The sequence below is a fragment of the Furipterus horrens genome, unplaced genomic scaffold (genome assembly GCF_987537825.1).
Source record: "Furipterus horrens unplaced genomic scaffold, mFurHor1.1.pri manual_scaffold_3, whole genome shotgun sequence".
NCBI classification, from domain to species: domain Eukaryota; kingdom Metazoa; phylum Chordata; class Mammalia; order Chiroptera; family Furipteridae; genus Furipterus; species Furipterus horrens.
Genome location: NW_028327173.1, coordinates 85,863,417 through 85,891,190, shown reverse-complemented (window position 1 = coordinate 85,891,190; position 27,774 = coordinate 85,863,417). Strand labels below are relative to the sequence as shown.

At 39.5% G+C, this 27,774-nt stretch overlaps 1 protein-coding gene across 1 annotated transcript; it reads left to right on the top strand.

Moving 5' to 3' along the window:
* Positions 1 to 1,410: 1,410 nt before the first annotated feature.
* SMIM13 (small integral membrane protein 13) lies at positions 1,411 to 26,873 on the top strand. Its single transcript, XM_090269822.1, has 2 exons — positions 1,411 to 2,051; positions 25,008 to 26,873. Exons 1-2 carry the CDS (start codon positions 1,976 to 1,978, stop codon positions 25,193 to 25,195), a joined length of 264 nt encoding a protein of 87 aa, XP_090125948.1. The 5' UTR covers positions 1,411 to 1,975; the 3' UTR covers positions 25,196 to 26,873.
* Positions 26,874 to 27,774: the final 901 nt, after the last annotated feature.

Sequence of the window (27,774 nt, the reverse complement as noted above, 5' to 3'; positions counted from 1 at the left end):
CTGATTCATATGGTATGGGGATGAGGGTTGGCCATTTGTAATTTTTAAATCTCTATGGGTGATTCGAAGTGGGCATCCAGGGTTGAGAAACACTACCAAGGTTTAGAGATATGGCTGAGTTTGTTTGCTCTTTGTGGCTTTTGCACTAGCTGCTCCCATCACCCAGTACACTCTTCCTCTTAGGTCTTTCCATGGCTGAACCCTTTTTGTCATTTAGATCTCATATTAAATGTCACTCTCTCAGGTAGACCTTCTTTGATCCTCTAATCTAAAATAACACCCCTATCATGAAAAAATGCAAAAAAAAAATAAATGAACAATTAAAAATAAAATAATAGCCCTGATTGGTGTGGCTCAGTGGATTGAGCGTTGGCCTATGAACCAAAAGGTCGCTGGTTTTATTCCCTGTCAGGGCACATGCCTGGGATGCGGGCCAGGTCCCCAGTTGGGGGCGTGCAAGAGGCAACCAATCGATGTTTCTCTCCCTCTCTTCCTCCCTCCCCTCTAAAAATAAATAAATATTTAATAAAAAGTAAAATAAAATAATAAAATAGCACCCCTATCTTTATCACACTGCTTGTTTTCAATATAACAGTTAGCAGTTCCTGAAAATTTCCTATTTATGCCATATCTGGTTCCTTCTAAAAATGGCCTACACATTTATTCTCTCCTCTTTTGGGGGTATCTCTTTAATGAATGAATGTAATCTGGCAGAATAGAGGACTTTTCATTTCAGGTAGACACAGAATAGTGGATATTATTAAGGTGTGTGTTTCACAGTGATGTGTTCAAGCTAGTGAAGCAAAATCTTCAGCTGTGGGTGATCGGTCACCTGGTCTCAAGGACGCAGCATGGATTAAACTGACAATTGAGGTAAATTAAGGGCAAAGCAGATGTCCGTAAATCCACCGTGGGCCATTTCTGAAATACAGTACTTATGAAAACAACATCTGTTACAGGAAGAAAAGGGAGATTCCGTGCCTCTGGCCAGTTTCTTTGGCAGGGATGCGGGTACTTCCTCAAAAGTCCCAAGTATACAATCTTCACCCCCAGGTACAGGGCTAGGTTCACATGCAACCAGTTTTTCAGGCAGCTGCCACCCCTTTCTTTCCTCTTGGTGCTTCGTCAGTCAAGGTTTTAAACAAATGCCTTTGTATGAGGAATAATGGTTGAAATCACTCTGGCTCTTTGGCATAGCCAAGTGCAGGGGTTCCAAGAATACAAAACCCGCAGTCGGCAAGCAGAGGTTGTGGCTTGAGAAAAACCAAAGACAGAGGGGGAACAAGGGCGGGAGAAACTAAGCAGCTGAGGTAGTGCATTCTGGGAGTTGTAGTTCCTGTGGGGCTGCCTCCTCAAGCCTCCACTGGACTCTGGACTCCATCTCCCAGCCAACCCCGCGCCGCGGAGGAGGCAAGGGGTGGGGACTCTCGGTGAGGAGCTGCCGCAGGGGGAGGGGGCCTCGGGCTGAGAATCCGCTGTAGCGGCTGCCAGGAGACGTTACCTGCAGTTCGTGAGGGCAGAGGGAACCCTCCGGACGGGCGGCCTCGACGTCCGCGTGATCGCCGCGCGCCCCTGTGCCTGCCCTCTCTCCTACCCACAGGCTCGTAGTGTCCGCCATGGAAGCGCATCCGGCCGCCGTCGGGGTCTTCGGGCGCCGTGTCGCTGGCTCCCGGGAGCGATGAGTGGGTAGGAGCTCCCTGCAGCACACCTCCGCCCACGCTCCGCGGACCCGGGCTAGAAGAGTCGGTTGGCCGATTGGCTGCGGTGTCTGCTGCGCGCCACCCCGCCCCTTGGGGGCGCTGCCTGCCCCGCGCCACCTCGTCCCGCCCCCTGGGGGCGCTGCCGAGGGGCGCCCACCTCCCATGCCGCCCGGGTGCTGCACCGCACTTGGTGCCCGCCACTGAAGCCTGGGATCCGCCCGCGCCCATAGCCCCGCTGCACTGAGCCGACCGCCCCCCGCCCCCCACTCCCCAAGATGTGGCACAACGTTGGGCTAACCCTGCTGGTGTTCGTGGCCACACTGCTGATCGTCTTGCTGCTGATGGTGTGCGGTGAGTGTGGCAGCCGCCGCGGGGCAATTGCACGCTGTGGTACACACGCCAGATCTACTCGTGTTGCTGACTTGCTTATTCTGTCTAGTTAAAAAAAAAAAAAATTAAGGCGTGGGTGGACAGGTGTCTTAAAAGCATCTGTTGTCCACTTACCTCTCAGGAGTAAGCTCAGAGGAGAGGTACCCCTGACCCATCACAGGCCGTCTGGCATCCTGGAGAGGGAAAGAACGGGGTCCAGGTCTGGGCATCTTCACTCAGGGTTAAACCAGATATTGCTTCACCGGCAGCGTCTGCTCTTGATTGCCATTCTTACCACAGTCTGCCCAGATTTTAACCTTGGCCTGTATTCGAAGGTGAACTGATTGGTTACTCCTTTTTCTTTTTTTTACAGATTCTTACTCTAAAGTAAAGAGGGATTTCACTACCGTCTTTTAATCTGGAGTAGGGTCAGAGCTGGGTTTGAAACACATGTGAAATTGTTTGTTTACTTGGAGTTCAAGCTTAAACTAAATTCCAAACAGAAATGTTGAGACTAGGTAGAACTTAAAAACACTGGCTATATTAAACTTCCAGGGTCAGGTAACCCAACTCTTAGTTTTGTAATAATGGTGCTATTTTGTTTACTGTGGGTTTTTTCTTTCTTGCAATGAGAGGACATAAACTTTCTTCTCAAGGTAATATTAGCACAATTTTAGATCTTTTTGATTTCTTTATACACGGGAGTTGATAACCACAAGTGGTCTTTTAGTAAAGTGGCTGAGCAATTGTGAAAATTTGGAAAGTATTTCAAACCAGATATCGAGGAGTTTATTTTTTCATAATTACAATATTGAAATATGATTACAGGTTAATACACTAATTGGTCAGAATTCAAAATAAGTACTATAGGGTGTATTCATTACATGATTAATGTACTAACTGCTCACTACCAGAATTGTGTTTGGAGAATATATGTGTGTTTGTGCATATGCATATAGATGTATTTGTATCTATATATTGTATATATACTTTTAATTTTCTTGCTTGACGAAGGCACTGGAGTAAAGCTTCTAACTTATAGCCTTTCTTTTCTGATGATAAACAACTGAAAATATTTTTTCAATTTCCTGTTTTTGATGTCAGCATTTTGGGTGTTTAGGATTCTTGAAGTTAGGAAAACCAGATATTTGGTTTGTTTGGATATGAGGATATGTTCTAATTTGAAAATGCAAGCTACCTGGACATGGCGATGTGACATGTAGACTGTGTGACATGTGACAACACCTTTGATAGAATATTTGCCAAACTTGCCTTTGGGACATCAAAGTTCCTAATTGCTACAAATATCAGACTTGCTCTCAGTTACTGTTTGACTTGACTCATTTTTTTAAAGTGCCCTGTCTTTGTTTTTCAGAAAACATAGTTTTAGAGGTGAGGTGTAGTAAGTAAAAGAACACGTTAATTTGATTGTAATGGTCAAGAACTAATAACATTATGGAGAAGTAATCCAAGAACTTTTTTGTTAGGAGAGTTGGGAAAGCTTCATGTTTTGACTAGGTTGTCCCTGGGCTCGGGGAGAGGAGGGAAGGATCCTGCCAGACTTGAGAGAGAAGAAATTCAGGTGCTGTATTAGTTTGATAGGGCTGCCATAACAAAATACCACAGACATTAAACAACAGAAATTTATTTTCCCACAGTTCTGGATGCCAGAAATCTGATATCAAAGTATCAGCAGGGTTGATTTCTTCTGAGTCCTCTCTCCTTGGCTGATTGATGTTGCCTTCTCCCTATGTCTTCCGTGGTCTTTTCTCTGTGTTCTAATCTTTTCTAATAAGTATACCAGTAATATTGGATTAGGGCCCCACCCTAACCTCATTTAACCTTAATTAACTCTAAAATTCTTTCTAATCCTGGCCGGCCAGGTGGGCTCAGTTGGCTGGAGCATCTTCCCATACAACAAAAAGGTTGTGGGTTTGATTCCCGATCAGGGCACATTCCTTGGTTGCCTGTTGGATCTTGGGTCAGGGTGCATACAGGAGGCAACAGGCAATGGATTGGTGTTTCTCTCCCTTCCTCTCTGTAAAATCAATTAAAAAAAAAAAGATCTCCTCAGGTAAGGATTTAAAAAAAATTAAAGGTCCTATCTCCAAATGCAGTTGACAATGGAGGTTAGAAATCTATGACACAGGTATGTCCCATGGAAATCATAGCCAGTTTATTTTAGAACTCTTTCTGGGCTATTTTACACAGTGAATTGATTTTCAAATTTCAGATTCCCAGGGAGGTTTTCCTTCTGCTTTCTGTATTGGTTGTGCCTACTTTTGTCAATCTCTCCTTCATTCTAAAATGTTTTCTACTCCCACTGTGCACTGAAGCTGACCTTGTCAAGGTCAGTAACAAATGACTTCCATGTTGCTAATTCTGTGGTCACTCACTAGTTCTAATTGTATTTAACCTCTTATACAAGTAAGCATTCTTTCCATGAAGGATTTTCTTGGCTTTTCTACACATACATACTTTCATGATGTTCTTCCTTCCATCATGTCTAATTGTTTATCTTTTCCTGGCTTCTCATCCCCTAGAATTTCTTAGCTTTTTTTGATCACAATTTACAATAGGGAATACATTTTACATTATTCCCAGTACATTCATAAATATATAAATTACATATATCAATAAGTTTACATATACATCTATCTACCTATATCTCTCTATGAAATAAAAATTCTGTGGACTAGTACTTGCCCTTACCCCTGAGATGCATGCTATTTTCTATTATATTTCTATAATATACTAGGCCCTAATAAAAATATATATTTCTATTTTTAATTTATTTCTTTTTGTTCTCTACCTATATGATGTTTTATCTAGTCCTAGAGGTTTAAATATTAACTAACTGTAACTAATGACTAAAACTGATATCTCCAGCTTTCAGTTCTCTTGTCCATCCCAGGCATATGTGTAGAAAATTTTTTTCTTAATATCTCCACGTAGAGATCTAATAAGCATCTCATACATAATGAAGATGGTCTCTGACTTACAATGGTTCAATTTAGGATTTTTTGACTTTTTGCATTTGCAACGGTGTGAAAGCTATATATATTCGGTAGAGACTGTACTTCAGATTTTGAATTTTGATCTTCTGTGCTAGCAATATGCAGTATGCTCTTGTGAAGCTGGGCAGCACAGCAAGCTGCAGCTCCCAGTAAGCCACAAGATCATGATTGTAAACGACTGATCACAAGGGTAAAGCACTGATACTCTGTAAGAGTACTGTGTTGTGTTTTTTGGATATTATGTTTTGGCATCCCATCATGTCCACGAAATGTCTATCTGTGTGTCCTGCTGCTGGTGAGAAGAAGGCAATTACTCTTGAGCACATTTAAGGTAGGCCAGGCTATAAGCTATGCTGTTCAGTAGCTTAAGTTAATTAAATGCATTAGTGTGTTACGATATTATCAATTTATGATGGGATTTTGGGGATGTAACCCCATTGTAAGTTGAGGAACATATATACATCTAAAATAGCCCTCTTGATTTCTAGCAGTTGACCCCTTCCCCCCTTGCCGTCTAGATATTACCAGCAGCGAAGGACTTGAGTGTCATTCTTGGTTTTGGCTTTTGTTTTGCTCTCTATCCATCTCCCCTTACAATTAGCCACTCCATCTGGAAGTCCAATTTTATCTCTTTAAAAAATCTACAATATGTTTTCTTATCTGTGTCTACCGTCTCCATTTTTGACTTGCCTTAGTTTCCTAACTAGTGTTTTTCCACTCCCTCTTTGTAATCTACTTTTCACATACTGGCCAGACACTTTTTATTCAGAAACTGTTTCTGAATAAAATTTTTAACAAAAGAAGTTTCAAAGTCAATAGTACTAAAAGACTTAAAAAAGTAGTTCCCTGCAGTCCTCAGTTTTTATTATTTCATTTGCTTCCATATTCCTAAATTAATTTGTTCATAGCTATTTCTTGATTTTTGCAGTTTTAGACATTATTTACTAACCATGGTAGAGGCACCATTTCTTTTACTGCATACCATTAATGATAATTTTTGGCTAACTTGATAGCCAAGATTTATATTTTGACTTCGTAAATATTCCCTGCTGGTCAGTAGTGTAGTATGACTACACTTCATTTCTTATATAGTCCTTCATTTTTTTGAGGTTAATAATTGCATTTTTAATTGACATAGTATTACTGTTCGTATGTACACATTATTTGTCCCCTCCTCCATGTTTCAGATCTCTTACACACCCCTATCAGAAATATATGTTATATGTTCAAGGAAATTATTCTCTCCTCTTCCCCTGCCACCTCCCTAACTCAGTCCCAAAGCCCCCTTCCTTCTTAACAGCTTTTATTCTCAACCTGCCCTTTACTCTTTCTGCCGGAAACTGTTGTCCAGATCTCATGTCACCATCTTTCTCAGCTGACACTCCTGTTTTGTTGGAGCACATTTTTTAGTAGCTTTCCAAGAAAGAATGCATGGAAAATAATTTCTTGAGCTAATACCTGCCTGAAAATGTCTTTTTATAGTTATTGGTATTCTGAAACATCATAATGATATGCCTTGGTATGGTTTTTCATTTTTCTGGGTCCTTTTGTTTAGGTTTTATTCTGCATTTCTGGGAAATTTTTCTATTATATTTTTGATCATTTTCTGCCTCCATTTTCTTCATTCTTTCTGAAACTTCTGTTGGATGCTGGACTTCTTGGGCTGATTCTTTAATTTTATCTTTTTACCTTTTATATTTTGTCTTACCTTCTTCCTCTCCCTTTTTTGGGGGGAGATGTTTGGGCTTTTTTATCTTCTACTTCTTAAGTTTTTATTTTAGCTATCCAATTTTTAATTTTAGAGGTTTCTTGTTTTCTGATTACTCCTCTTTATAGCAGTTGTTCTTGCTTTGTGTATGTAATATCTTATCTCCATAAGCATATTAATTATAATTGTCTTGTTTTTAATAAAGTATTTTTCTTTCCCCTGCATTGCCTTTGTTTCTTCCATGTATTTTCTTTTTGCTTGTTTGCTTAGGTGATAAATTCTCAGTGTCAGCTCTGGGCTCATTGCAGGATGATTGAGGTTCTTCTTTAAAGGAATCCCCAATTTTAAGTGTCTGGAGGTCTATTTCTCTGTGGGTATTCCATCTCTCCAGAGGGGACTACTCTTGTTACCCTATTGGGTGTTGTAAACTTGGCTGCCAGCATGACAGTTCTGTAAATGGACTTTCAACCCATCCTTTTTAATTCCCTCCCCTTCCCTCTTCCCATCTCAAGTCTTGATCTTTTCTATGGTTCTTGATTGGATTTTGCCTCCAATTAGTATCCCCCTCTCCTGCCATCCAGGTGTTTGTTTCTTTTGCTTTGCTAGATCAGTTACCATCTCAGGTCAACCTGTAGTGTGTGGGTTCTTAAGAGTTTGTATATTAAAGCTGAGGACAGTGAAACAAAGAAGGGCTTAGGACAGAAGAAGCAACAGGGGAGAGACTAGACAAGGCTGCTGTCAGCTCTCTGGAAGGTCAGATGAAAGGGGGCTTAGGAGACAGGTTCAGGGAGTTAGCCCAAGGATGAGCTGCTATTGCTATTGCCTCCCCTGGTTGCAAGCCTCCTGGGGACCCTTAGAGTTTAGGAGATGCATGCCTGTTGGGGGACGAAAGGGGGAAGGAACGGAAAGGCAGCACCCACTGGGTCCTTTGTCTTGAGGGTTGTAAAAGATGGGGAATTTAGGGGAGGATCTCAATAGAATATTCATCAGCTTTATGCTGATGTGCCAAAATAAAATTTATTTCCTTATCTTCATCTGTCCTTGGATGTGCTTGGCAATGGCACTGATTGGATTTCTGCTCTCTGTCTTCCTGAATAGGGTAATTTAAAGTATTTGCCCTCTGGTTGGGGAGGAGAAGTATAAACCATTTACTATTTAGTGTGCTTGGTTATGGAAGATAGGATTTACTAGATGGCTGCAAACTGCTTGGCCTTTTAAATATGTGTGATTCATGCGAGGAAGAAGGGAGGATACATGTAAACCAGTTCAAAGCCTTTATTGGGTAAGTCCAAGCAGGCAGGCTGAGTCTGGAGTGACTGCAGCCCTGAGCAGAAGCAGAGTTGGGGGGTGGGGGTGGGGGTGGAGGTTAAGGGGTTGGGGAGTTGGCAGGACTTTCAAAAGTCCAGCTGGAGCTAGTGATAGGGAAATAGGCTCTGAGAACACCGGAATTGCTGAAATCTTGTCAGCAGATAAGGATATCTTTGAAGGACACAGGCAGTCACCGGTGCCTGCAGTTACTGTGGGGGCAGCAGAGTTATTGGGGGCTGGCTAAAATTGGGCCTTATGCCTGTGACTATGTCTCAGTTTTCCTATTCCACTTGCCAAGGAATTGTCCTAGCTTTTTACTATCCTGCCTCAACTCCTTGCTTAAAACCTTTTCTCCAATGGTTTCCCATTTCTAAATACAACCCGAATTTGCTACTGTGGCCTCTCCTTCACATATCTTTCATTCTTCTTCCCACTACTCTCAGCATTCCACAAACAGGCCATCCTTGTACTTTCCTCAGTCTTCCTAATTTTTTCTTCAGGTTTCACATCAACTAACCACCTAGGCAGTCCATCCAGTCCCTCTATCTCATTTACGCTTAGTTTAGCACTCTCTGAAATAAGCTATTTCAAGTGTCTGTTTCCCCAGTGAGAATGTAAGCTCCATGAAGGCAGGGACCTTGTTTTGTGTGTTCACTGCTCATCCCAGAATCCTTGGGTAGAGCTTGGTGTGTAATAGGCCTTCATATATTTTCAGAAGTAATGAAGGAAGATTCCTTAATATTAACAATTAAATTAAGTTCCCATTACATGTATGTTTTAAGTGAAGTACAAACCAGCATTGTCTTACAATGGAGTTGTCTGGTGATGGGGTGGCCTCGTGATGGAGTTCAATAAAATACTAAATGAACTCTTACATTTAGGTGCTGTGGTGGTGGTCAAGGGTGTCCAAAAGTTAATAAAGCATAATCCTTTCCCTTGAGGACCTTGCATACTCCGGAAGAGAAGACACTCTTATCTGCTTATCTGGTTAACTGTAGTAAATTCTGGGCTCCTGAGCACCAGTTTCACATACGTGATTCTGCTCTTTTTTTCCAGTGTTTTTGTAAAGCTCAGAATCTTTCCCTAAAATAACTCCTTGTTTTCGCTTTATGCACAAAACCTTAGGCATTATTTTACCTTCCTCATTCATTCCCAATCTTTTGGCTGTATGTCATACACCTGTTCATCTCCCAAATATTTGAGCGTGTCTTGTAAGCGTAGTTCTGACATAATTCTGCTACAAATTCTAGAAGAGGATACAGCATAGTCATTACTTTCAACAAAAAATTACAAGAGTGTAAGAAAAGATTCACTACTGTGGGTATGAAACCAGAAAAGCCAGTGTTCATGCTGCCTGTCATCTACCAGACCCAATAAGCAGAGGCAGGGATTGAATCTTCATGGGAGTTTTATTTAGAAGGTCAGCGATCTGAGAAGACAGCAGGTTTGTACCCTAACAGACTGTCTTCAATTCCATTTATAAGGAGAAGAAAAATGTAGGTAAGGGGTTTGAAATTTAGGGAAAAGGTTAATGAGATAAAAGCTTTCAGCATTCTTTATCTGTGTCCTGGATGCTGGTCTTTGTGCCCTGGGTGGTGGTCATCTCACCCTGGAGCATAATGGCTCAAAGATTGTCTTGATTGCTTGTAGACCTCCTGAGTCACAAAGGTGGATCTGCTTATGGTTTCCTGGAATCAAGGTGGGTTGTACCTCCAGTTCCAGAAACAATAACTTTACATACATTGATTATTAAGCTGTCACCTGAAACTAAAATTTTCCAACATTTGAGTCCCCCATCAGGTACACTACTTTTACATGAAATTCATCAACTTGAGTGTGTATACTCGTTCTTTTATCACCTTCCTTTCAAATACAAACAGGCTTTTTCTTTGCCCAAGTCTCCAAGAGCAATCAGCAACCACTGAGTTCATCTCCATGAGATAATAAAACATATATTTTGTGTTCCTGGTTTCTGGCACTGAGCTCCCCAAGCCCTCTTTATTTTCCTATTCAGGAGCGTCTTTTGTTATTCATAGCAGGCCCTTTTTGACAAAGTTGGAGTTTATGCTAATAAGAGGTGACTCAGGGTGGGGCTTGATCACTGGAAAAAAAAAACAAACCAAGATTAGAGAATGGGAAGTTTTAGCTCCACCCCCTGACCTCCAAGGTGGTTGGGGGCCTGGAGATTGGACTATAAAAACTCTTAAACTATGAGTATTATGGGCATTCAAATTTAGCATATCTAAAACCACTTTCTTGGTCTTGCTTTTCTTGTGGCCTTCACCATCTCAGTTAATGGTAGCTTTGCCATTCTGGCTGTCAGTGAGGCCTCCCTACCCCTCTCTAAGATACCAGCTTCCCTCACACATGCCCCCTTCCCCTTACTCTGCTTTATTTTTTTCTATAATTCTTCATTATCATGGGCAAATAAGTTGCAGTAAGAAAGGTGTTTGGAAATGGTAGGTGCTCGATGAATATTTGAATGAATGAATAAATGAAGTAATTTCCAGCTCTTGAAGAAGAATAGGCTAGGATGAGGTTTGTAGATGCAGGAGGCATCCAGACTGTGGTACTATATCCATCTCCTGCAGAGTTTATGCCGGTAATTTTGCAAGTAATAAGAGTCTGGGAAATCTGACGATAGACTATATTTCTGCTTATCTATCTCATATTTAGGTACAGGGAATAGGTGTTGTGAGAAACGCTCACAATAAAAACTGGGACACAGGACTTGAGCAGTAAAACGAGGCCTTTATTCACGAGTCTGCAGAGCCGGGCGCACCCTCACAGCCAGGAGAATGTGCGCGCCAAGTAGACAAAGGAAACTGGTTTTATAGTCTTAGCTTTCCCACCCTGAAATTGCTACCCTAAAGTGATTATCTTTTCCACCCTGAAATTGCCACCCTAAAGTGATTATCTTCTTTGCCCTAAAGTGAGAGCGATTAGCTTCCCCGCCCTAACGCAATTAGCTCCCCCTCCCCGCTCCTTCTTCCCCGTTTCTCCATTACTGGTTACTCCGGAGTTACAATCTAACACGGTTATCTAAATGCCCCTTCTGTGGTTTGTAGATATGCCAGTGATGTCAGCTCCCTTCTCAGAGACCCTCTAATTACATTTGCCCTTAAGACCCTTTAATTACATTTGCCCTTTGTTACTAATGACTTTTCACTGGTTTGAGAGTCACTATGTCCTTGTTTCTAACAGGTGTGAATTAATTGCTGTTTGAAAAATGAATTTTCAAAGACTGAATCTGGTTTTATAAGTTTAAATTAGCTATAGTTTAATACAGTTTTACTTAGAATAATGTACATTTCAAAATAATGGTGTAGAATAAGATAAAATTTGTTGATCACTGAAAAGTGTGAACAGAAATTTGAGAACAATTTGATGAGTTTTAGCAAATGTATATAGTAGTGTTGTTTGCCCTGGCTGGTTTGGCTCAGTGGATTGAGCGTCGACCTGCGAGCTAAGTGTCGCTGGTTCGATCTTCCAGTCAGGGCACATCAGAGAAGGAAAACTCTGACTCCAAAAAACCTCCGCTGCCTTGCGGCATACCTCTTCAGGGGAAAGGCTAAGGGAGTAAACCCCGACAGAAAATCCAGAGCCGGAGTCCCTAAGGCGGTTTGACGTTGTAGTCAACACCGGCAACTCCTGCGGCGCACCTGAAGCCAAGCTGTATTGACTCCGTCTTTCCCTTGGACCCTTCAGCTGCGAAGAGAGGGGGGGTCTGCTGCATGGGCAACAGCAGACCCTCCATATCACCCTGCCCAGGCTCTGTAGCTTCAGCTTCACTGGAGAGGACACTCCAGTGTCATCGCAAGATGTCGATTCAACACGGGAGGAGACAGATACCGTGTCACTCCCGAGTCGGACTGCACAACCATTCTCGGCGGTGCAGATAGACTCTTAAGAAGCTACACCATCGTCTCTCGAGACGGACGGCTGCTGCCGCCGCCGCCGCCACCACCAACGACGACGATAGTAGTGTTGTAAGGGACAAAGAAGCCAGTGACTCTGAAACGAGTAGGAGATAATTAACAGATGAATCATGGAAAAGGGGCCAGGAAATGACATTCCGCAGCTCCTCACACACACCTCTGGGATCAAAAGGAGGAAGATTGTCATCACCAAACACAGAGAAATGGGAAGATGTAGCTAGATAACTTTGCAAATAAGTTGGAGATAGACCTATAACTAGATTACCCGTGGTTAGTCACACCCTTAGTTAAGTAGTTAATTGCATTAGTTTGTGAACCCAAATTAACCAGTAATGGAGAAATAGGGGAGAAGGAGAAGGGAGGGGGAGCTAATTGCATTAGTATAAAACCAGTTTGCTTTTGTCTGCTTGGCACGTGCGCATGCCTTTGGCTGGCTGTGCCCGGCTGTGCCCGGCTCTTCAGACCCATAAATAAACAAACGCCTCACTTTGCTGCTAAAGTCCTGTGTCCCGGTGTTTTATTGTGAGTGTTTCTCACAGTGTGAGCACCATCACAATCTGGACGAAGAACATTTCCATCACTACAGAAAGTTCCCTCATGTCTTTTTGTAGTCAATTCTCAAGGCCCCCTGGCAACAACTGAACTGCTTCTATAACCATTTTGCCTTTTCTAGAATTTATTATAGATAGAATCATACGACATGTTTTTGTATTTTACTTCTTTGACTTAACGTAATGCTTTTGAAATCCATCTGCGTTACGTATATCAGTGATTTATTCTCTTTATTGATGGGTAATATTCCATTGTATGGATAAAATGTTGAAAGGGGACCTGGCCCTGAGCATGTGTGCCTAGGGCCAGCCAGTAGTGTGTGGGTTCTTGACTTGGTGCAGGAAAGATCTCATTACACGACTCCAGGTGATTTTTAGAGGACATTTATTAAAGCTGGGAACAGTAAAACAAGAAGGGCTTAGGATATTGGGAGCAATAGGAGAGCCTAAACAAGGCTGCCTTGGCTCTCTGGTGATATTATCAGAAAGAAATGAGCCTTGGTGGGCTGCTTTAGCTCACTGGAAAGTCAGGAAAACCTTGGAGTCAGGTTCAGGGAGTTTGCTCAGGACAGACAGCCACTGCCCATTGCTGCCCTGGTTGCAAGCTTCTGGGGTTCCTTAGAGCTTAGAAGATGCATGCATATGGGGAAAGGTGAGGGGGAAGGGAAAGGTGCAGGCATGCTCCTGGGAAGATGTGTCTGGAGACCTTAGTTTTGAGTGGTTTTAAAGGCTGGGAGTCTAGGGGAGGTCTTAATTAAATCCTATTTATATTTTTTTTTCTTTCTTTTGTGTTTAATGCTTTTTGGGTCCTATATGAGAAATAATTATCACAAGGTCACAAAGATTTTTCTCCTACAAATTTTTCTAGGGTTTTTATATTTTAGGTTTTGCTTATAGGTCTGTGATCTACTTTGAGGTAATTTTTGTGTATGGTTTGAGTTAAAGATTTTTTTTTATACATAATAATATCCAGTTGTTTTAGCATTACTTATTGAAAAGGCAGTTGTTGAAAATCAGTTGACTCTGTATAGGTTTCTATCTGGACTGTTTTATTCCATTGGCTCATATATGTCTATTCTTTTGCCAACTGTGTAGTTTACGCAATGTTATTCTTTTCAAATGTTTGGGCTATTTTAGGTTCTTTGCATTCCCTTGTAAGCTTGAGAATCAGCTTGTTAAAATTAACGTTGGCCCTGTAGGTCAAATTGGAGAGAATTGACATCTTAATGTTGAGGTCCCTGACCACATCATATCTCCATTTTTTAGGGACTTTAATTTCTCTTAGCAACTTTTAGCATATTTTGATGTGTAATTAAGTTCTTGCACTAATTTAGTCTAATTTAAACTATAAGGTTTTAATATTTTTAATACTATTTTTAATGGTATTCTTTTAATATTTGTTAATATATAGAAACAAATTATTTTTGTATATTGACAGTATATTTGGCGAAACTGCTAATTCAGATCATCAGTCATGCATTCATTTGTATATTTGTATACAAATATTTATTTTGTATATTTGCCCAGTTTCACTGTTCAAGTAAGATTGGGAAGGGTGGTGGAGAAGGTTTCTTTATTTTTGTAAATTCCACAGGGTTTTGTACACAGAGGCTCCTGTGAACTACAAATGAAGAATGTTTTACCTATTCTTTTCAATTTGTATGTCTTTTAGTTTTTGCCTCATTATACCTCCAGTACATTTTTGAAAGAAAGTGTTGTTAACTGATGGTCCTTTGCACCAATTCAATGCCAACAGGAATCCCCAATTTAAGGTACTGTGTAGAAGGAAACTTTATTCGGTGCAAACAGCTCACTTGTGATTCAGTATGGCTGTGGAGAAGCTCAATAGAGTCACAGCTCAGTTATGAAGCAGTATGTCTGTGGAACAACATGGCTGTGAGGCGGCCCTGGGGTGAGGTCCCTCTCTGGCTAGACAGCTCTGTTCTAGTCTGCTCCACCTGTTCCAGTCCAGACTGCTGCCCTTTGCCCTATATCTTCAGTCTTTGGTAGAAAGGGAAAGTGAGTGTGCTCTTGAAGTTAGAGGGGAGCTGACTTGTATAGACAACAAGTCCCTGCCCCTGGTACCTGATTTGTCCATCCGCATGCAAATGAGGGCTTCAAATCCTCATAGTTAGATTGGTCCAAAAGACATTGTCCTGATTTGTCAGAGTGGAGTTGCTCTGATTGTTCAGTGAGGATGCTAATGGGGACGGGGGCAGGATGCCACTCTGATTGGACAAGGAAAGCCGCAGTTCTGTTGGTTGAAATACAGTTCCTGAAACTCCTTCATAAGGGCTGGTTCAGGTGACAGGAACACAATGTGGGGAGACAGTTCATTGCACCTGAAGTGCAGTTTGCATGAGAGGTCCCTGTGGAGAAAAGCTGCTAGGCTCTTTTTAAAATTTGAGCCCGTTTAGCCAACCTGAGCCCTTCTAGTAGGTATTAATAGGTATGTTACTTCTCAGGGTCCATAGGGGTGAAAGCAGACTTGCCTTCCTGATCATTTGGAGAGAAACATGTAGTCTTTCACCATTAAATACAATGTTAGCTGTAGGGTTGTTTTTTTGTTGTTTTTGTTTTCTTGTAGATATTCTTTATCAGATTGAAGAAGAAAAGTTTCCTTTTACTACTTTTCTGAGATATTTTTAAAAATAGAAATGGATGTTGGATTTTTTTTTTTTTTTTAGATTCCTTTTCTGTATCTATGATCATGTGGTTTTTCTTTTTCTTTCTTTCAATTAATTATTTTATTAATTAATTTATTTAAGCTTATAAACAGCAAATTTATTTTTATAGTCTGGAGGCTGGGAAGTCTTAAGATCAAGGTGCCAGCATGGTTGCATTCTGGTGAGAGCTCTCTGCCTGGGTCCTCACATGGTGAATTGGGCCTTGTGGTTCTTCTGTCAGTCTGTTAAATAGGATGAATTATGTTAATTTTGAATGTTAAAACAATCCTACATTTCTTAGATAAAACCCCTTTGCTCATGATTTATTATCTTCTTTATATATTTCAGGATTTTATTTACAAAATTTTAAAGGTTCTTTTTATTTACATTCATGAGGAATATTTGTAGTTTTTTTTGTTTTTGTTTTTTTTAAATGGTTTTGTCTGGTCTTGTTATAAGGGTCATGCAGACCGCATCAAATGAGTTTATTTTTTTGGAAGAGTTTGCATAGAATTGGTATACTAATTTTCTATTGCTGAATAACAAATTGTCACAAACTTAGTAGCCTAAAACAACATACAGTTATTAACTGACAGTTTCTGTGGATCAGGAGTCCGAGTATGGCTTACCTGGTCCTACTCCCCATCTCAAATCTGCAGTCAGGGTGTTGGCCCAGCTCTTGTGGTTGTTGGCAGCATTCAGTTTCTTGTGACTGTAGAACTCCTGGTGACTTGCTTCTTAAGGCAGCAGGAGAATCTCTCTGGCACCAGGAAAGGGCCTACTCTCTCTTTTAAAGACTTTTCACTTAATTAATTGAGTTAGGCCCACCTAGGATAAATTCCCTTTTGAGTAACTTAGAATCAACTGATTGATACCTTTTACTAAATACTTTTTTTACCTTAACCATATAACATAACCAAACAAAGGGAATAACTATCTTATTACATCTATTGGTCGGAAGCAGTTCACAGGTTCTGCCTACACTCAAGGGTATAGGTCACAAAGTTCATACAAAGGCTTGGCTCAGTTGAGGTTATTGAGATGTCTGCCACAGTTTGTATACTTTCTTAAGTGTTTGGTAGAATTAATATGGGCCAAGATTTTTATTTTGGGGAGGGTATTTTGTTTGTTTTTTCTCACCTGAGGACATGACATGTTCGTTGATTTGATTTGATTTTTATCCTCACCTGAGGGTGAATTTTTTTATTTTTATTTTATTTTTTTGCTCTTAGAGAGACAGGAAGGGAGAGAGAAATATCCATTGGTTGCCTCCCATATGCACCCCAACCAAACCTGCAACCTAGGTATATGCCCTGACCAGGAATTGAACCTGCAACCTTTTGGTGTGTGGGACAATGCGCTAACATTGGCAAGAGCACGTGTTAATTGATTTTAGGAGGAGAGAGAAAGGGAGTGAAAGAAAGAGAAAGAGAGGTAAGGAGAGAGAGAGAGAGAGAGAGAGAGAGAGAGAGAGAGAGAGAGAGAGAGAGAGAGAGAGAGAGAGAGAGACTGGGATAATAAACCTGAGGCTAGCCTTGAGTAAATAATAATAATACAAGAATAAACTGTGTTTCATGTACTCACAACAGTAAACCTACCTTTTCCCCACATACGTAGTGTATAGTTTTTCCATTCAAACTGCCTGGAAGTTTTAGTATCATTCCTTGTTCAAACTTAGCACTTTCTGATAAACAATTTGTTATGGAAGCATTAGATTTTACTGATTCTAGGTACTGTGATAAGGAAATACCCCTCCCTCACATCCTTCTCCCATCTCTCTCCCCAAATTATAGCTATGTAAGAACTTATTCATTTTACATGGAGGACAACTTGTTCAACTTTTCTCAATGTACTAGACACTAGCAGTTCTTATCAATACTATAATTTATCTTTTAACATTGCATTTCCCCCACCCACCCCCCATCATTACAGTAGCCATTGTAAAAACCAAGCGTGGTGAATATTTGTTCCTTTTGGCTGCCCAGTAAATGAACTCCATATCTATATTAGGGGATACTCTATCTCACGATTTTTTTGTGGGGAACCGTGTCACTACCCACACATTCCCCCTCCACCCTCACCTTCACATACCTTACACCCAGTGAAGAGAGAAAAAAGTAAGCATACTTTTCAAGTTTGCTTATCTCCATATTTCGGTGTAAAAATTAAAGAGATGTGAGTTGAGTGGTTTAGCTGGTGTGGAGGGCACTGGTGAGCATGGTGGTAGTGGCCTTAACTTGCTGCTCTGTACTCTGGAGTTTCTCTAGTTGGCTGCTGTGTTCTGAATTTTGATTTTTCTATTCCTTACATTATTTGCTTGCTGCAGTGATTTAAAAAAAATTTTTTTTATTCTATTAAAATTGGGAGAGAGTTTGTGATCTAGCTGATTACTCTTATTTCTCCCAAAACTTACTGCTGCAACTATTCTCAGTTCCTTGTTTTGTAGGTTTCCATTGTAGGAGACTTTGCTTTGTCTTAATCATCCCAAGGATACTACATTATTTTATGATGGGAACTCCAGTGGAGACAGCCTTTCACTATTGTATTTCAATCAAAAGACCTTCAGTAACCTCTCTTACTTTTCTTTGTGGTTATTTTGTGCCACTTTTGGAATCTTTGATCTTTATGAGGTTCTCCTCTTTGAGCTTGACTATAATTTCCCTCGTGCTAAATTCACTTTTATAATTTCTATTTAGCACAGTGCCTTGGACAAATGAGTTCTTTTAACATTTAGATTGGGTTCTCAAAACTAACCTAAGAGTTAAGGCTTTAGTACATATTGAAATGATTTGGCTTTATTAATTTAAGCCACTTAATGGCATTGGGCTATTTAAAGCATGTAAGTCTACAGTGTGTTAGTGTTTTACTTATCAGCTTCTGATTTGTTTTTCTCCTGATTTTCCTGACCAGCATGGCTCAGTGGGTTGGATGTCATTCCACAAAGTGAAAGGCAACTGGTTCGGTTCCTGGTCGCCGTACATGCCTGGGTTGGGAACATGTAAGAGGCAACCCATTAATGTTTCTCTCATATATTGATGTTTCTCTCCCTCTTTTTTCTCCCTCCCTTCCCCTCTCTCTAAAAATAAATAAATAAAATCTTTAAAAAATATATGTGTCCATTGTGGAAAAATTTGTTGAGTACAGAGAAGTATTTTTTAAAAAGTAAAAAAAAAAAAAAAAAAAAGTGTAGGTCCCCACATTGATCTACAGATTCAGTGCAATTCCTTTCAAAATTCTTGCTGCCTTTTTCTGTAGAAATTGACAATATGATTCTAAAATTCACATGGAAATGCATGGGACTCAGAATACCCAAAATAGCATTGAAAGAACAAAGTCGATGGACTTTACTCAATTTTAAAAGTGAGTACAAAGCTACAATAATTAAGATGGTGTGGTATTGGCAATAAGGATAGACATTGATGGAATAGAAATGATTTTAAAAATGGGCAAAGCAATTGAGTAGATATTTCTGCAAAGAAGACAAACAGGTGGCCAATAAACACATGAAAAGATGTTCAAATCTTTAGTCATTAAGGAAATACAAATAAAAGCCACAGTGATAAAGAATTTAAATCAGCTAGGGTAACTATAATAAAAAAGGTAGACAATAAAAAGTCTTCCTGAGGATGTGGAGAAATAGGATTTTTTTTGGGGGGGGGTGGGAATGTAAAATGCAGCTGCCTTGAAAAACAGCAGTTTCACAAATGGTTAAGCATAAAGTTACCATACGAACCAGCATTTCTCCTCATAGGAATATTCCCAAAAGAAATGAAAACATGTCTATGTAAGAACTTGTACACAAATGGTCATTACAGCCAAAAAAATAGTGGAAATTTTGTTTTTTATAACAGCCAAAATGTAGAAACTAGCCAAATGTTCATTAATTGGTGAATGTTTAAACAAAACGTCTTTTGTCCATAAAATGGAATATTATTCAGCAATAAAAAGGAATGAAGTAATACATGCAACAGCATGGATGAAGAACCTTGAAAATATATGCAAAGTGAAAGAAGCCAGATAAAAAATACTATATATTGTGATTTCATTTGCAGGTGTACATCAGAGATATTGTAGATTTGGTTTCAGACCAATGCAATAAAGTGAATATCGCATTAAAGTGTAACAAGAATTTTTTGGCTTTCCAGTGCATATAAAAGTTACATTTACAGTATACTGTAGTCTAGTATTTGTACAATAGTATTATGTCTAATAAAACAATATATATGCCTTAATTGAAAAATACTTCATTGCTAAGAAATTCTAACTGTCATTTGAGCCTTCAGCAAGTTGTAATCTTTTTGCTGGTGAAGGGTCTGGTCTTGATGTTGATGGTTGCTTACTGACGGTAGAGGTTACTGAAGGTTGGGGTGGCTGTGGCAATTTTTTTTCTTTTTAATCCTTATCTAAGGACATGTTTCTGAGAGAGAGAGAAAGAGAGAGACAGAGACAGAGACAGAGACAGAGAAACACCAACTGGGGGCACCCTAGGTGTGTTCTCTGACAGGGAATCCAACTGGCAACCTTGCATTGCACGGAATAACACTCCAACCATTTGAGCCACGTGGCCATGGCTGCGGCAGTTTCTTAAGATAACAATAAAGTTTGCCACCTCAATTGACTCTCCTTATCACGGACAATTTTTTTGTAGCAAATGATGCTATTTGATAGCTTTTTACCCACAGTAGAACTTTTTTCAAAATGGAAGTCAATCCTCTCAAGCCCTGCTGCTGCTTTATCAACTAAGTTCATGGGATATTCTAAATCCTTTATTGTCTTTTCAACAATCTTCACAGCATCTTCATCAGGAGCAGATTTCATCTCAAGAAACCACTTTCTTTGCTTATCCATAATAAGAAGTAATTCCTTATCCGTTAAGTTTTACCATGAGAATGCAGCAATTCAGTCACATCTTCAGGCCTCCCTTCCAATTGTAGTTCTCTTGCTGTTTCCACCACATCTGCAGTTACTTCCTCCACTGAAGTGTTGAACCCTCAACGTCACCCATGAAGATTGAAATCAACTTCTTCCAAACTTCTGTTAATGTTGATATTTTGCCTTCTTCCTGTGATTCACAAATGTTCTTAATGGCATCTAGAATGGTGAATCCTTTCCAGAAGGTTTTCAATTTACTTTGCCCAGATCTATCAGAGGAATCGCCATCCATCGCAGCCATAGCCTTACAAAATCTCTTTCGTAACTAATAAGACTTGAAAGTCAGAATTATTCCTTGATCCATGGGCTGCAGAATGGATGTTAATGTTAGCAGGTAAAACATTAATCTTGTATACAGAGCTCTTAGGTGACCGGGTGTGTTGTCAATGAGCAGTAATATTTTAAAAGGAGTCTTTTTCTGAGAACTAGGTCTCAACAGTGGGCTTGAAATATTTAGTAAACCATGTTATAGACAGATGTGCTATCATTCAGGCTTTGTTGTCTATTAATAGAGCTCAGGCAGAGTAAGATTTAGAATAATTGTTAAGGGCTCTAGAATATTTGGAATGCTAAATGAGCATTGGCTTCAACTTGAAGTCACTAGTTGCATTAGCCCATAACAAGAGAATTGCCCTGTCCTTTGAAGCTTTAAAGCCAGGCATTGACTTCTCTCTAGCTCTGAAAATCCCCGATGGCATCTTCTTCCATAATAAGGTTATTTTGTCTATATTAAAAATCTGTTGTTTAGTGTAGTCACCTTCATTAGTTATCTTAGCTAAATCTTCTGGATAACTTACTACAGCTTCTAGTTCAGCACTTGCTCCTTCACCTTCTACTTCTATGTTAAGGAGATTACTTTCTCTTCTTTAAATCTCATGAATTGACCTCTGCTAGCTTCTGCTTTTCTTTTCTTTCTATTTTTTTTTTTTTTGAGGTGTATTTATTTATTTATTTATTTATTCCTTTTTTTCCCCAGCTTTTCTTTATTGATTATATTGTTACAATAGTTCCAATTTTCTCCCCTTTACTCCCCTCCACCCAGCATCTTCCTCCCCCAGCAATCCCCCCCCCAAGTCCATACCCATGGTTCGTAAAAAATAACTATCCCTCCCTCTCAGATATTAAGACCCTTTGTAATCTTGTAAAGGACAATGGGCGAAGGTCTCAAGCTCCTCTAGCTGCTTCAAGCTGGACATGGTCGTCGTCCTACCTACCCTTGGGTCCAGAAATCCCTAATAATAGTGGGGGTGTGGAGGGGAGGGTGGCCTTCCCACATGGGGAAGGATCGTGCAGACTCCAGGTCCGTTAGCTGTTTCCGGACAACAGCGTGCTTGGTTTAACAGGCTGGCATCCTTGTTGTGTTCTGGGAGCAACAGATTTGGCGAAAAGGGTTAAATGACATCATTCAATCCATAACTACTAGATGACAAAAGGCAGGGGTTAATTTTTCAATATTCCACATTAGAAGAAAAAAAAAAAAAGGGCTTCTTTGGAGGAAGGTGTGCTAGGCACATCTCACCTGTCCAAAACCCTTTTGCCCATTATATTTAGTTTGGGCTGAGGGAAATAGTTTAGGTTTCCCCCCTCTCAGACCTCTGGGCCCTTTCTGTCCAAGCCATTAGGATAGAAAAGAGAAACCAGTTTTAAAGTGAAGCCCACAGACCACCCCATTCTTCATCAACCCAACCATTTAGTTCAGCCAAACCGTTGAGTCTCAGGAGGCAGCGCTGCAGAGAGGATTAAGTGAGGCTTATGCGTACAGACAGTCACTCAGGTAATGCGGTCATAGGCTTATGCCCTTTGAAAACAGGAAACACATGTTAATTTATGTAACATAACCAACAAACAAGTTTCTAAATCTGTAAGACTGTCTTATTGGGAAGACATCCAGTTGCAAGGCACTTGACATTCTACTTGTCTGCAACTTGAATCTCTTTGATGATATCACAGACATGATTTAATTTTCAAGTGAAACCATATTTTAAATGAGAAGAAACTTTTAAGACGGTTAGCTGCCCTACTTTATAGTCTACTACTGATCATTGTGATTTTCCTTGAATAATGATTTTTCTCCCTAAGATTACCCTCCTTGTCATTAAAGGGACTGCATTAAGTCCATTTTTAATTTATCCTGTTCATTTGCATAAACATAACAAGAGCAGCAAATGATCACTTATGATCTTTAGTTCTGCTTTGCTGGAACTTACCCAAGGAACATTTAGGGTGACCCTCAGTCTGCTCTTCAGGGCACAGAAGCTGGGCCACATACCTGGCATTCATCCTTGCCTGTACACACCTGTCCTTTCCAAGTCTTTCTGGTTTTCCATTGTGCCTTAAGGTCCCTTCTAGCCATCTTTCAGGAAAACAACCTTCGTTCCTTCCCTGGAGAGATTGCTGTGGACCGCACAACCAACCATGGTAGCAGACCTTTTATCTCGCGGGCTTTTATTACCTTTGAAAGTCATTCCCAGTTCCTCAGGGCTTTTTGGTAACAACCTGAGCCCAAGTATGTCTCCTTTAGGCTTGACATTCCAGTCAAAGACTTGGTCAAAAAAAAGGAACCTCTATTAACAACTGGTCTTATTAGTTCTATGCAAAAAAACTTAAGTCATTACTTACTTGTTTAGAATGCCAAACTCTGGAGAGATCAAATAGGGAGAAAAATATACAACGTGAAGGAAAATCTTTGTCCTAATATTCACTCAGCTGGCATTTCCATTCTTCATATTTTCATTTTTCCCCCGCTAAAAAAAATTTTTTGTTTATTTTTCCATTACAGTTGTCTCACTTTTTTCCCCCCTCTTGCTTCCCTGTACCCTGTCCCTCCCTTCCCCCACATTCAGTCCCCCCTCAGTTACCCATGTCCATGGGTCATTTATACATGTTCTTTGACTTGACACTTCCCCTTCTTACCCCCTTCTCTCCATCCCACCTCCCCCCTTGTCACTGTTAGTCTACTTCTTGTTTACATAGCTCTGGTTCAATTTTGCTCATTTGTTTGTGTTGTTCATTAGTTTCCTGTAATAGGTGACAGCATAAGGTATTTTTCTTTCGTTGCCTGGCTTTTCTTCTGAAACTTCCTTGCCTCTCTCAGCCTTCATAGAGTTGAAGTTAGGGCTTTGCTTTGGATTTAGGCTTTGACTTAAAAGCATGTTGTGTCTGGTTTGATCTTCCATCCAGACCACTAAAACATTCTCTGTATCAGCAATAAGGCTGTTAACGGTTTCTTATTCATGTTTTCACTGGGGTAGTCCTTTCAATACCTTCTCGTTTTTTCCTCATAATAGTTGTTTAAACCTACTGTCAGAGAGAGCTGGGACTTTAGACTTGTTCTCCAGTGTTCTTTCCACTAATGCTGTGCCTATTTTTACAAAGAATTTTGGGTGAAGAGAGAGCTGGCTAGTTTGGAATATCATTAAAATACTTACTGTTTTACCAAATTAGGTACCCTACCTGAACACATAGTTGACCAAAATACGTGCATTTGTGGTATGGTTCAGTTAGCATGAAAGCTTAAAGGAATGCAAAAACTTGAGAAATGTTAAATCTCTGAAGTTAACCTTAGTACCAAGGAGTTTATGTTAATCCTTTTTTTTTCCCCCAGAGGCTGTAAGAAAAAACAAGTGAAATTAGAAACTTTCCTCAAAATAGCCATTCATCTTGGCCTGTTATAATGCTGGGGTTAGAAAAGTTGTTTAGATTTTGCTTTTATAAAACGCTAGTTTTCAGAATACGCTGTGGTCTTATTGCTTGTCTATGGAACTAGAGCGTTTAAAGGAAACATGCTAACGTGAAAAAGTTTGTTACAGTGGTTAATTTTATTTATAGAGCAACCAGTTCAGGTTTTAGCTCCTTTATGGTTTGCTCTTATTAGCGGGCTTCTAAAACTGGTAAACTTCTGCAAAAACAAGCAAAATTTGATTAGTAATTTCTTTAAGGAGAGTTATTCAAACTTTTTTATAACTTTGACATGAAAATACTATATTTTTAGAACCTTGAACTTAAGGTATTATTAGTGCTCTGGCTTTTGTCTTTCAACGTGTAATTAAAGAAAATATATTAATTTTCTGTGAAAACTTGTTATTTCTAGAAATTTATGAGTAGCTTTGTCCTGATGAGAAATTTTCAGGGTAGAGCAGTTGATTCCTGCTATTCAATGCCTTTTATATTGTAATTGAAGAAAACTTGCTTTTAGTAAATATTAGCTTTGAGAGATGAATTTCCTAGTAAATAGCAAAGGGTATTCTTTCTTCTAAGAAAAATGCTCTCAAAATTTTGATTTTAGCCCTGACCACTGTGACTCAGTCAGTTGGGTATTGTCCTGCAAAGTGAAAGATAGCCGGTTCGATTCCTGGTCAGGGCACATGCCTAGGCTGTGGGTTCAGTCCCTGGTAAGGACACATACAAGAGGCAGCCTATCAATATTTCTCTCTTATATTGATGTTTCTCTCCCTCTCTTTCTCCCTCTGTTCCCCTCTCTCTTAAAAAAAATTGATTTTAACATGTCAGTAAATGCTCTTACTTAGGTATCATAAACTCGTTGCAATTTTAATGTAGGTGGACCAAGCTTGGATTCTAGGTTCTGTAAAGGCAGGAACTGTTTCTTCCATCCCTTTAGAAATCTAGAGTTTATCCTTATGCCTTGTCCATAGTGAATGCTTAGTAAGTATTTATTACATAAATATGTATTTGTAACCACATATATTTATTTATATTATACATATTGTGTTGTAATATACCCCCAGAAATTAACTGGAATGTTGTCAATTGATAACATTGTGTGTAATAATTATTCTTAATGTTTTTGTCTCTCTCTAGGTTGGTATTTTGTATGGCACCTTTTTTTATCAAAATTCAAGTTTCTGCGGGAACTGGTGGGAGACACAGGATCCCAAGAGGGAGATCATGAGCCTTCAGGGTCTGAAACAGAAGAGGATGCTTCATTGTCTCCACACAGGATCAGATCTGCTCGCCAAAGGAGGGCACCTGCTGATGAAGGCCACTGACCTCAGCCATCATCCCCTGTTAGTGAATGATGAAAGGAAGTCAGGGGCCTCTGTCTTTAATGACTTGGCTCTGCAGTTGCTAAAATATTGAAGAACATTTGTACTTGGATTCCAAGTCCAATTCAAAAAAAGAAAAGATTTACATGTAAGCCATATGAAAATAAAGGGAATTAAAACCAAATCGGACTCTTGCAAATTTCATCTTAAAGATTACCTGTTACTGTATTTGCTTTTACTTATATACAATGGCTCTTGGTTTTATTTTTTTGCACTTGTGTGAATCTGTTAAACATTACAGGCTTGAAAATTGTATTTCATTAGTTCTATAATGTACTTTATCTCCCACACACATTTTAACTTGTCTGAAATTGGATGCAACTCACCATTACGTCAACCAGGCAATAGTTGATGTAATTACCTTAGCTTGTGCGTGTGTGAACTTAAACCTTGTCATAGTGTCATCATTTTGTTGTTGGTATCAAATGTGTCAGATTTAATTGGCATTTTAAAAAGTCTTCTAAAAGACTATACACTGAAATGAAAAGTTATTGTATATGCAGAAAAGCATGGAAAGAGCAGCAGAGCCAAGTATCTGTTGCTGGAGGAATGACCACAATTCCATATTTTATTGTAAAGCAACAACAAAATGCTTTTTACAGGCCCTAAGAAGGGAAAATACCCACAAGTAGATAAAAGTGTACTGCATTTTGTCACTGAGACACATGCAAAAGGATTGCCTGTCACATGCTAAGTGATGCAGTTGAAGGTGGGAGAAATTGCCAAAACCCTTGGGATAGATGAAACGCAATTCACAGCAAAGAGATGCTGGTGCGATCGAGTCATGTGTTGAGCAGGACTGTCGTTAAGGTGTCAAACGCTGTTTCGTCCAAAGTTTCCTTCTGACATTAAGCAGAAGACAGTGGTAGAGCACTCTGAAGAAATGGTGTATCCATCACTAGTGCTCTTGATGGCACCAAGGGTGCTGTTGTGGGGAAGAGTGCACATATTAGTGACTGATTTAAGACGCGATTTGGAAGACTTGGACCTTGAAACAGGAAGTTAAAGTGATAACCAGTTTATGTATGCACAAGACTGATGTGATAAAAATCTGTTTAACTCAAAAAGCTCTGTTTGAATAAACATAAACATTCTATTATACATGATATGAAAGCATTAAGTCAGTTTAATTGCCTGTGTTTATTCTTAGTGATACATATGGTGCATCTTACAAGTGATGGTATCTTAGATTAATTTTAAAATAGTTCGTAAATTTATTTTTTCCTAGGGTAGCAATTTTTGCTAACTTCTGACTTATAATGTTAAAATAGTTATCCTTTATGAGGCACTTTTTTTTTTGGCAACCTATTCAAGACTAGAGGAGTAACTTAGGAACCTAAGAACTGTCTTCTACTTTAGGAAGAGTAGGGTTAGTTACTCCTTTTGTATGGGAGGACTTCATACTCAAGGCATGTGCTGCGGAGAAAATACTTCTTCACAGACAGCAATTCAGTGACAAGATCTCAGAGAAACGGAGTATTGAGAAAAAATAGAGTGGGTGAAAATGCCTACTTCGATGGAAAATGACTTGCCAGGTTCGCATGTTTGTCTTCACTGAACTTTGGACTGAGTATTTACTGGAAAAGAGATGTGGATTAAAGAACCTTCCTGTTTATTGTTACCTGCGTCGTATAAGAGTGAATTGCAAAGCCAACTTATTTTATTAATTCAAGTTCTTTTTCTGTTTTTAAACTTTGTTTCTAAAGAACTAGTCATCACAATATATCACTTTTATGATGGTGTGTAATTGTGTTTGATACCTCATACTTCATGTTTGTTAATTAACAGTTCACTTGCTCTGCCCCAGGTTGTATTCCTGATATACACTCCTGCTCTCATTGTAGCCCTTTGTGTGTACTAAAAGGGAATTTACAGAGCATAACTTTATTTTCAGTTTTGCTATAGGAAGGTCCCCAGCAGCTGAGAGTGGGGCATAATCTTTCTGTCTTCATTTCCTTATTGGATGTAATTTTCTATTTTTGTGTGACTGTAGTGATTAAAAACCCAGTGACACAAGTTTCAAGCATTAATTTTAGTGCTTCCTACTAGCTAAATTTCACATTAAAAATGATCATCATTTAGGGGAAAAGTTCCTAAAAGGCTTGGTACTGGGAGGATTAAATTAGAGCTTTCATTGTCTAGTATTTTGAACTGTGGATTCTGCTTTATAATGGATATCTTAGGTTTAGATAATTATGGTTGCTGACAAACTTTGGTAGCTGGAGAGCTTCCATATTGTATCAGTATTAAACAATGAGGGGCGATGTAACACCCCAAAACCTTTAAGCATCATCCACAAATTAATCCATGTAAAGGTGTATATGTTGGTGTTATTTATTAATATTTATGCTTCAAGGATTTCTTTTTAAATGGAATTTTAAGAAATGCCTTGCTTTACTTATTGGGGAAACATACTCAAAGCATATTAATAGCTCATACCCTACCATGTTTTAACTCTTAGGAGAGTTAACAGAAACCACTGATGCCAATTTGAAAATTCTACAAACTAATTCCTTTGTTCA

Bases quoted from the DNA above. Each gene is read 5' to 3' on its own strand.
- SMIM13 (XM_090269822.1), top strand. From the start codon at position 1,976: ATGTGGCACAACGTTGGGCTAACCCTGCTGGTGTTCGTGGCCACACTG. The intron at 2,052-25,007 runs GTGAGTGTGGCA...GTCTCTCTCTAG, and splicing joins CTTGCTGCTGATGGTGTGCG to GTTGGTATTTTGTATGGCAC.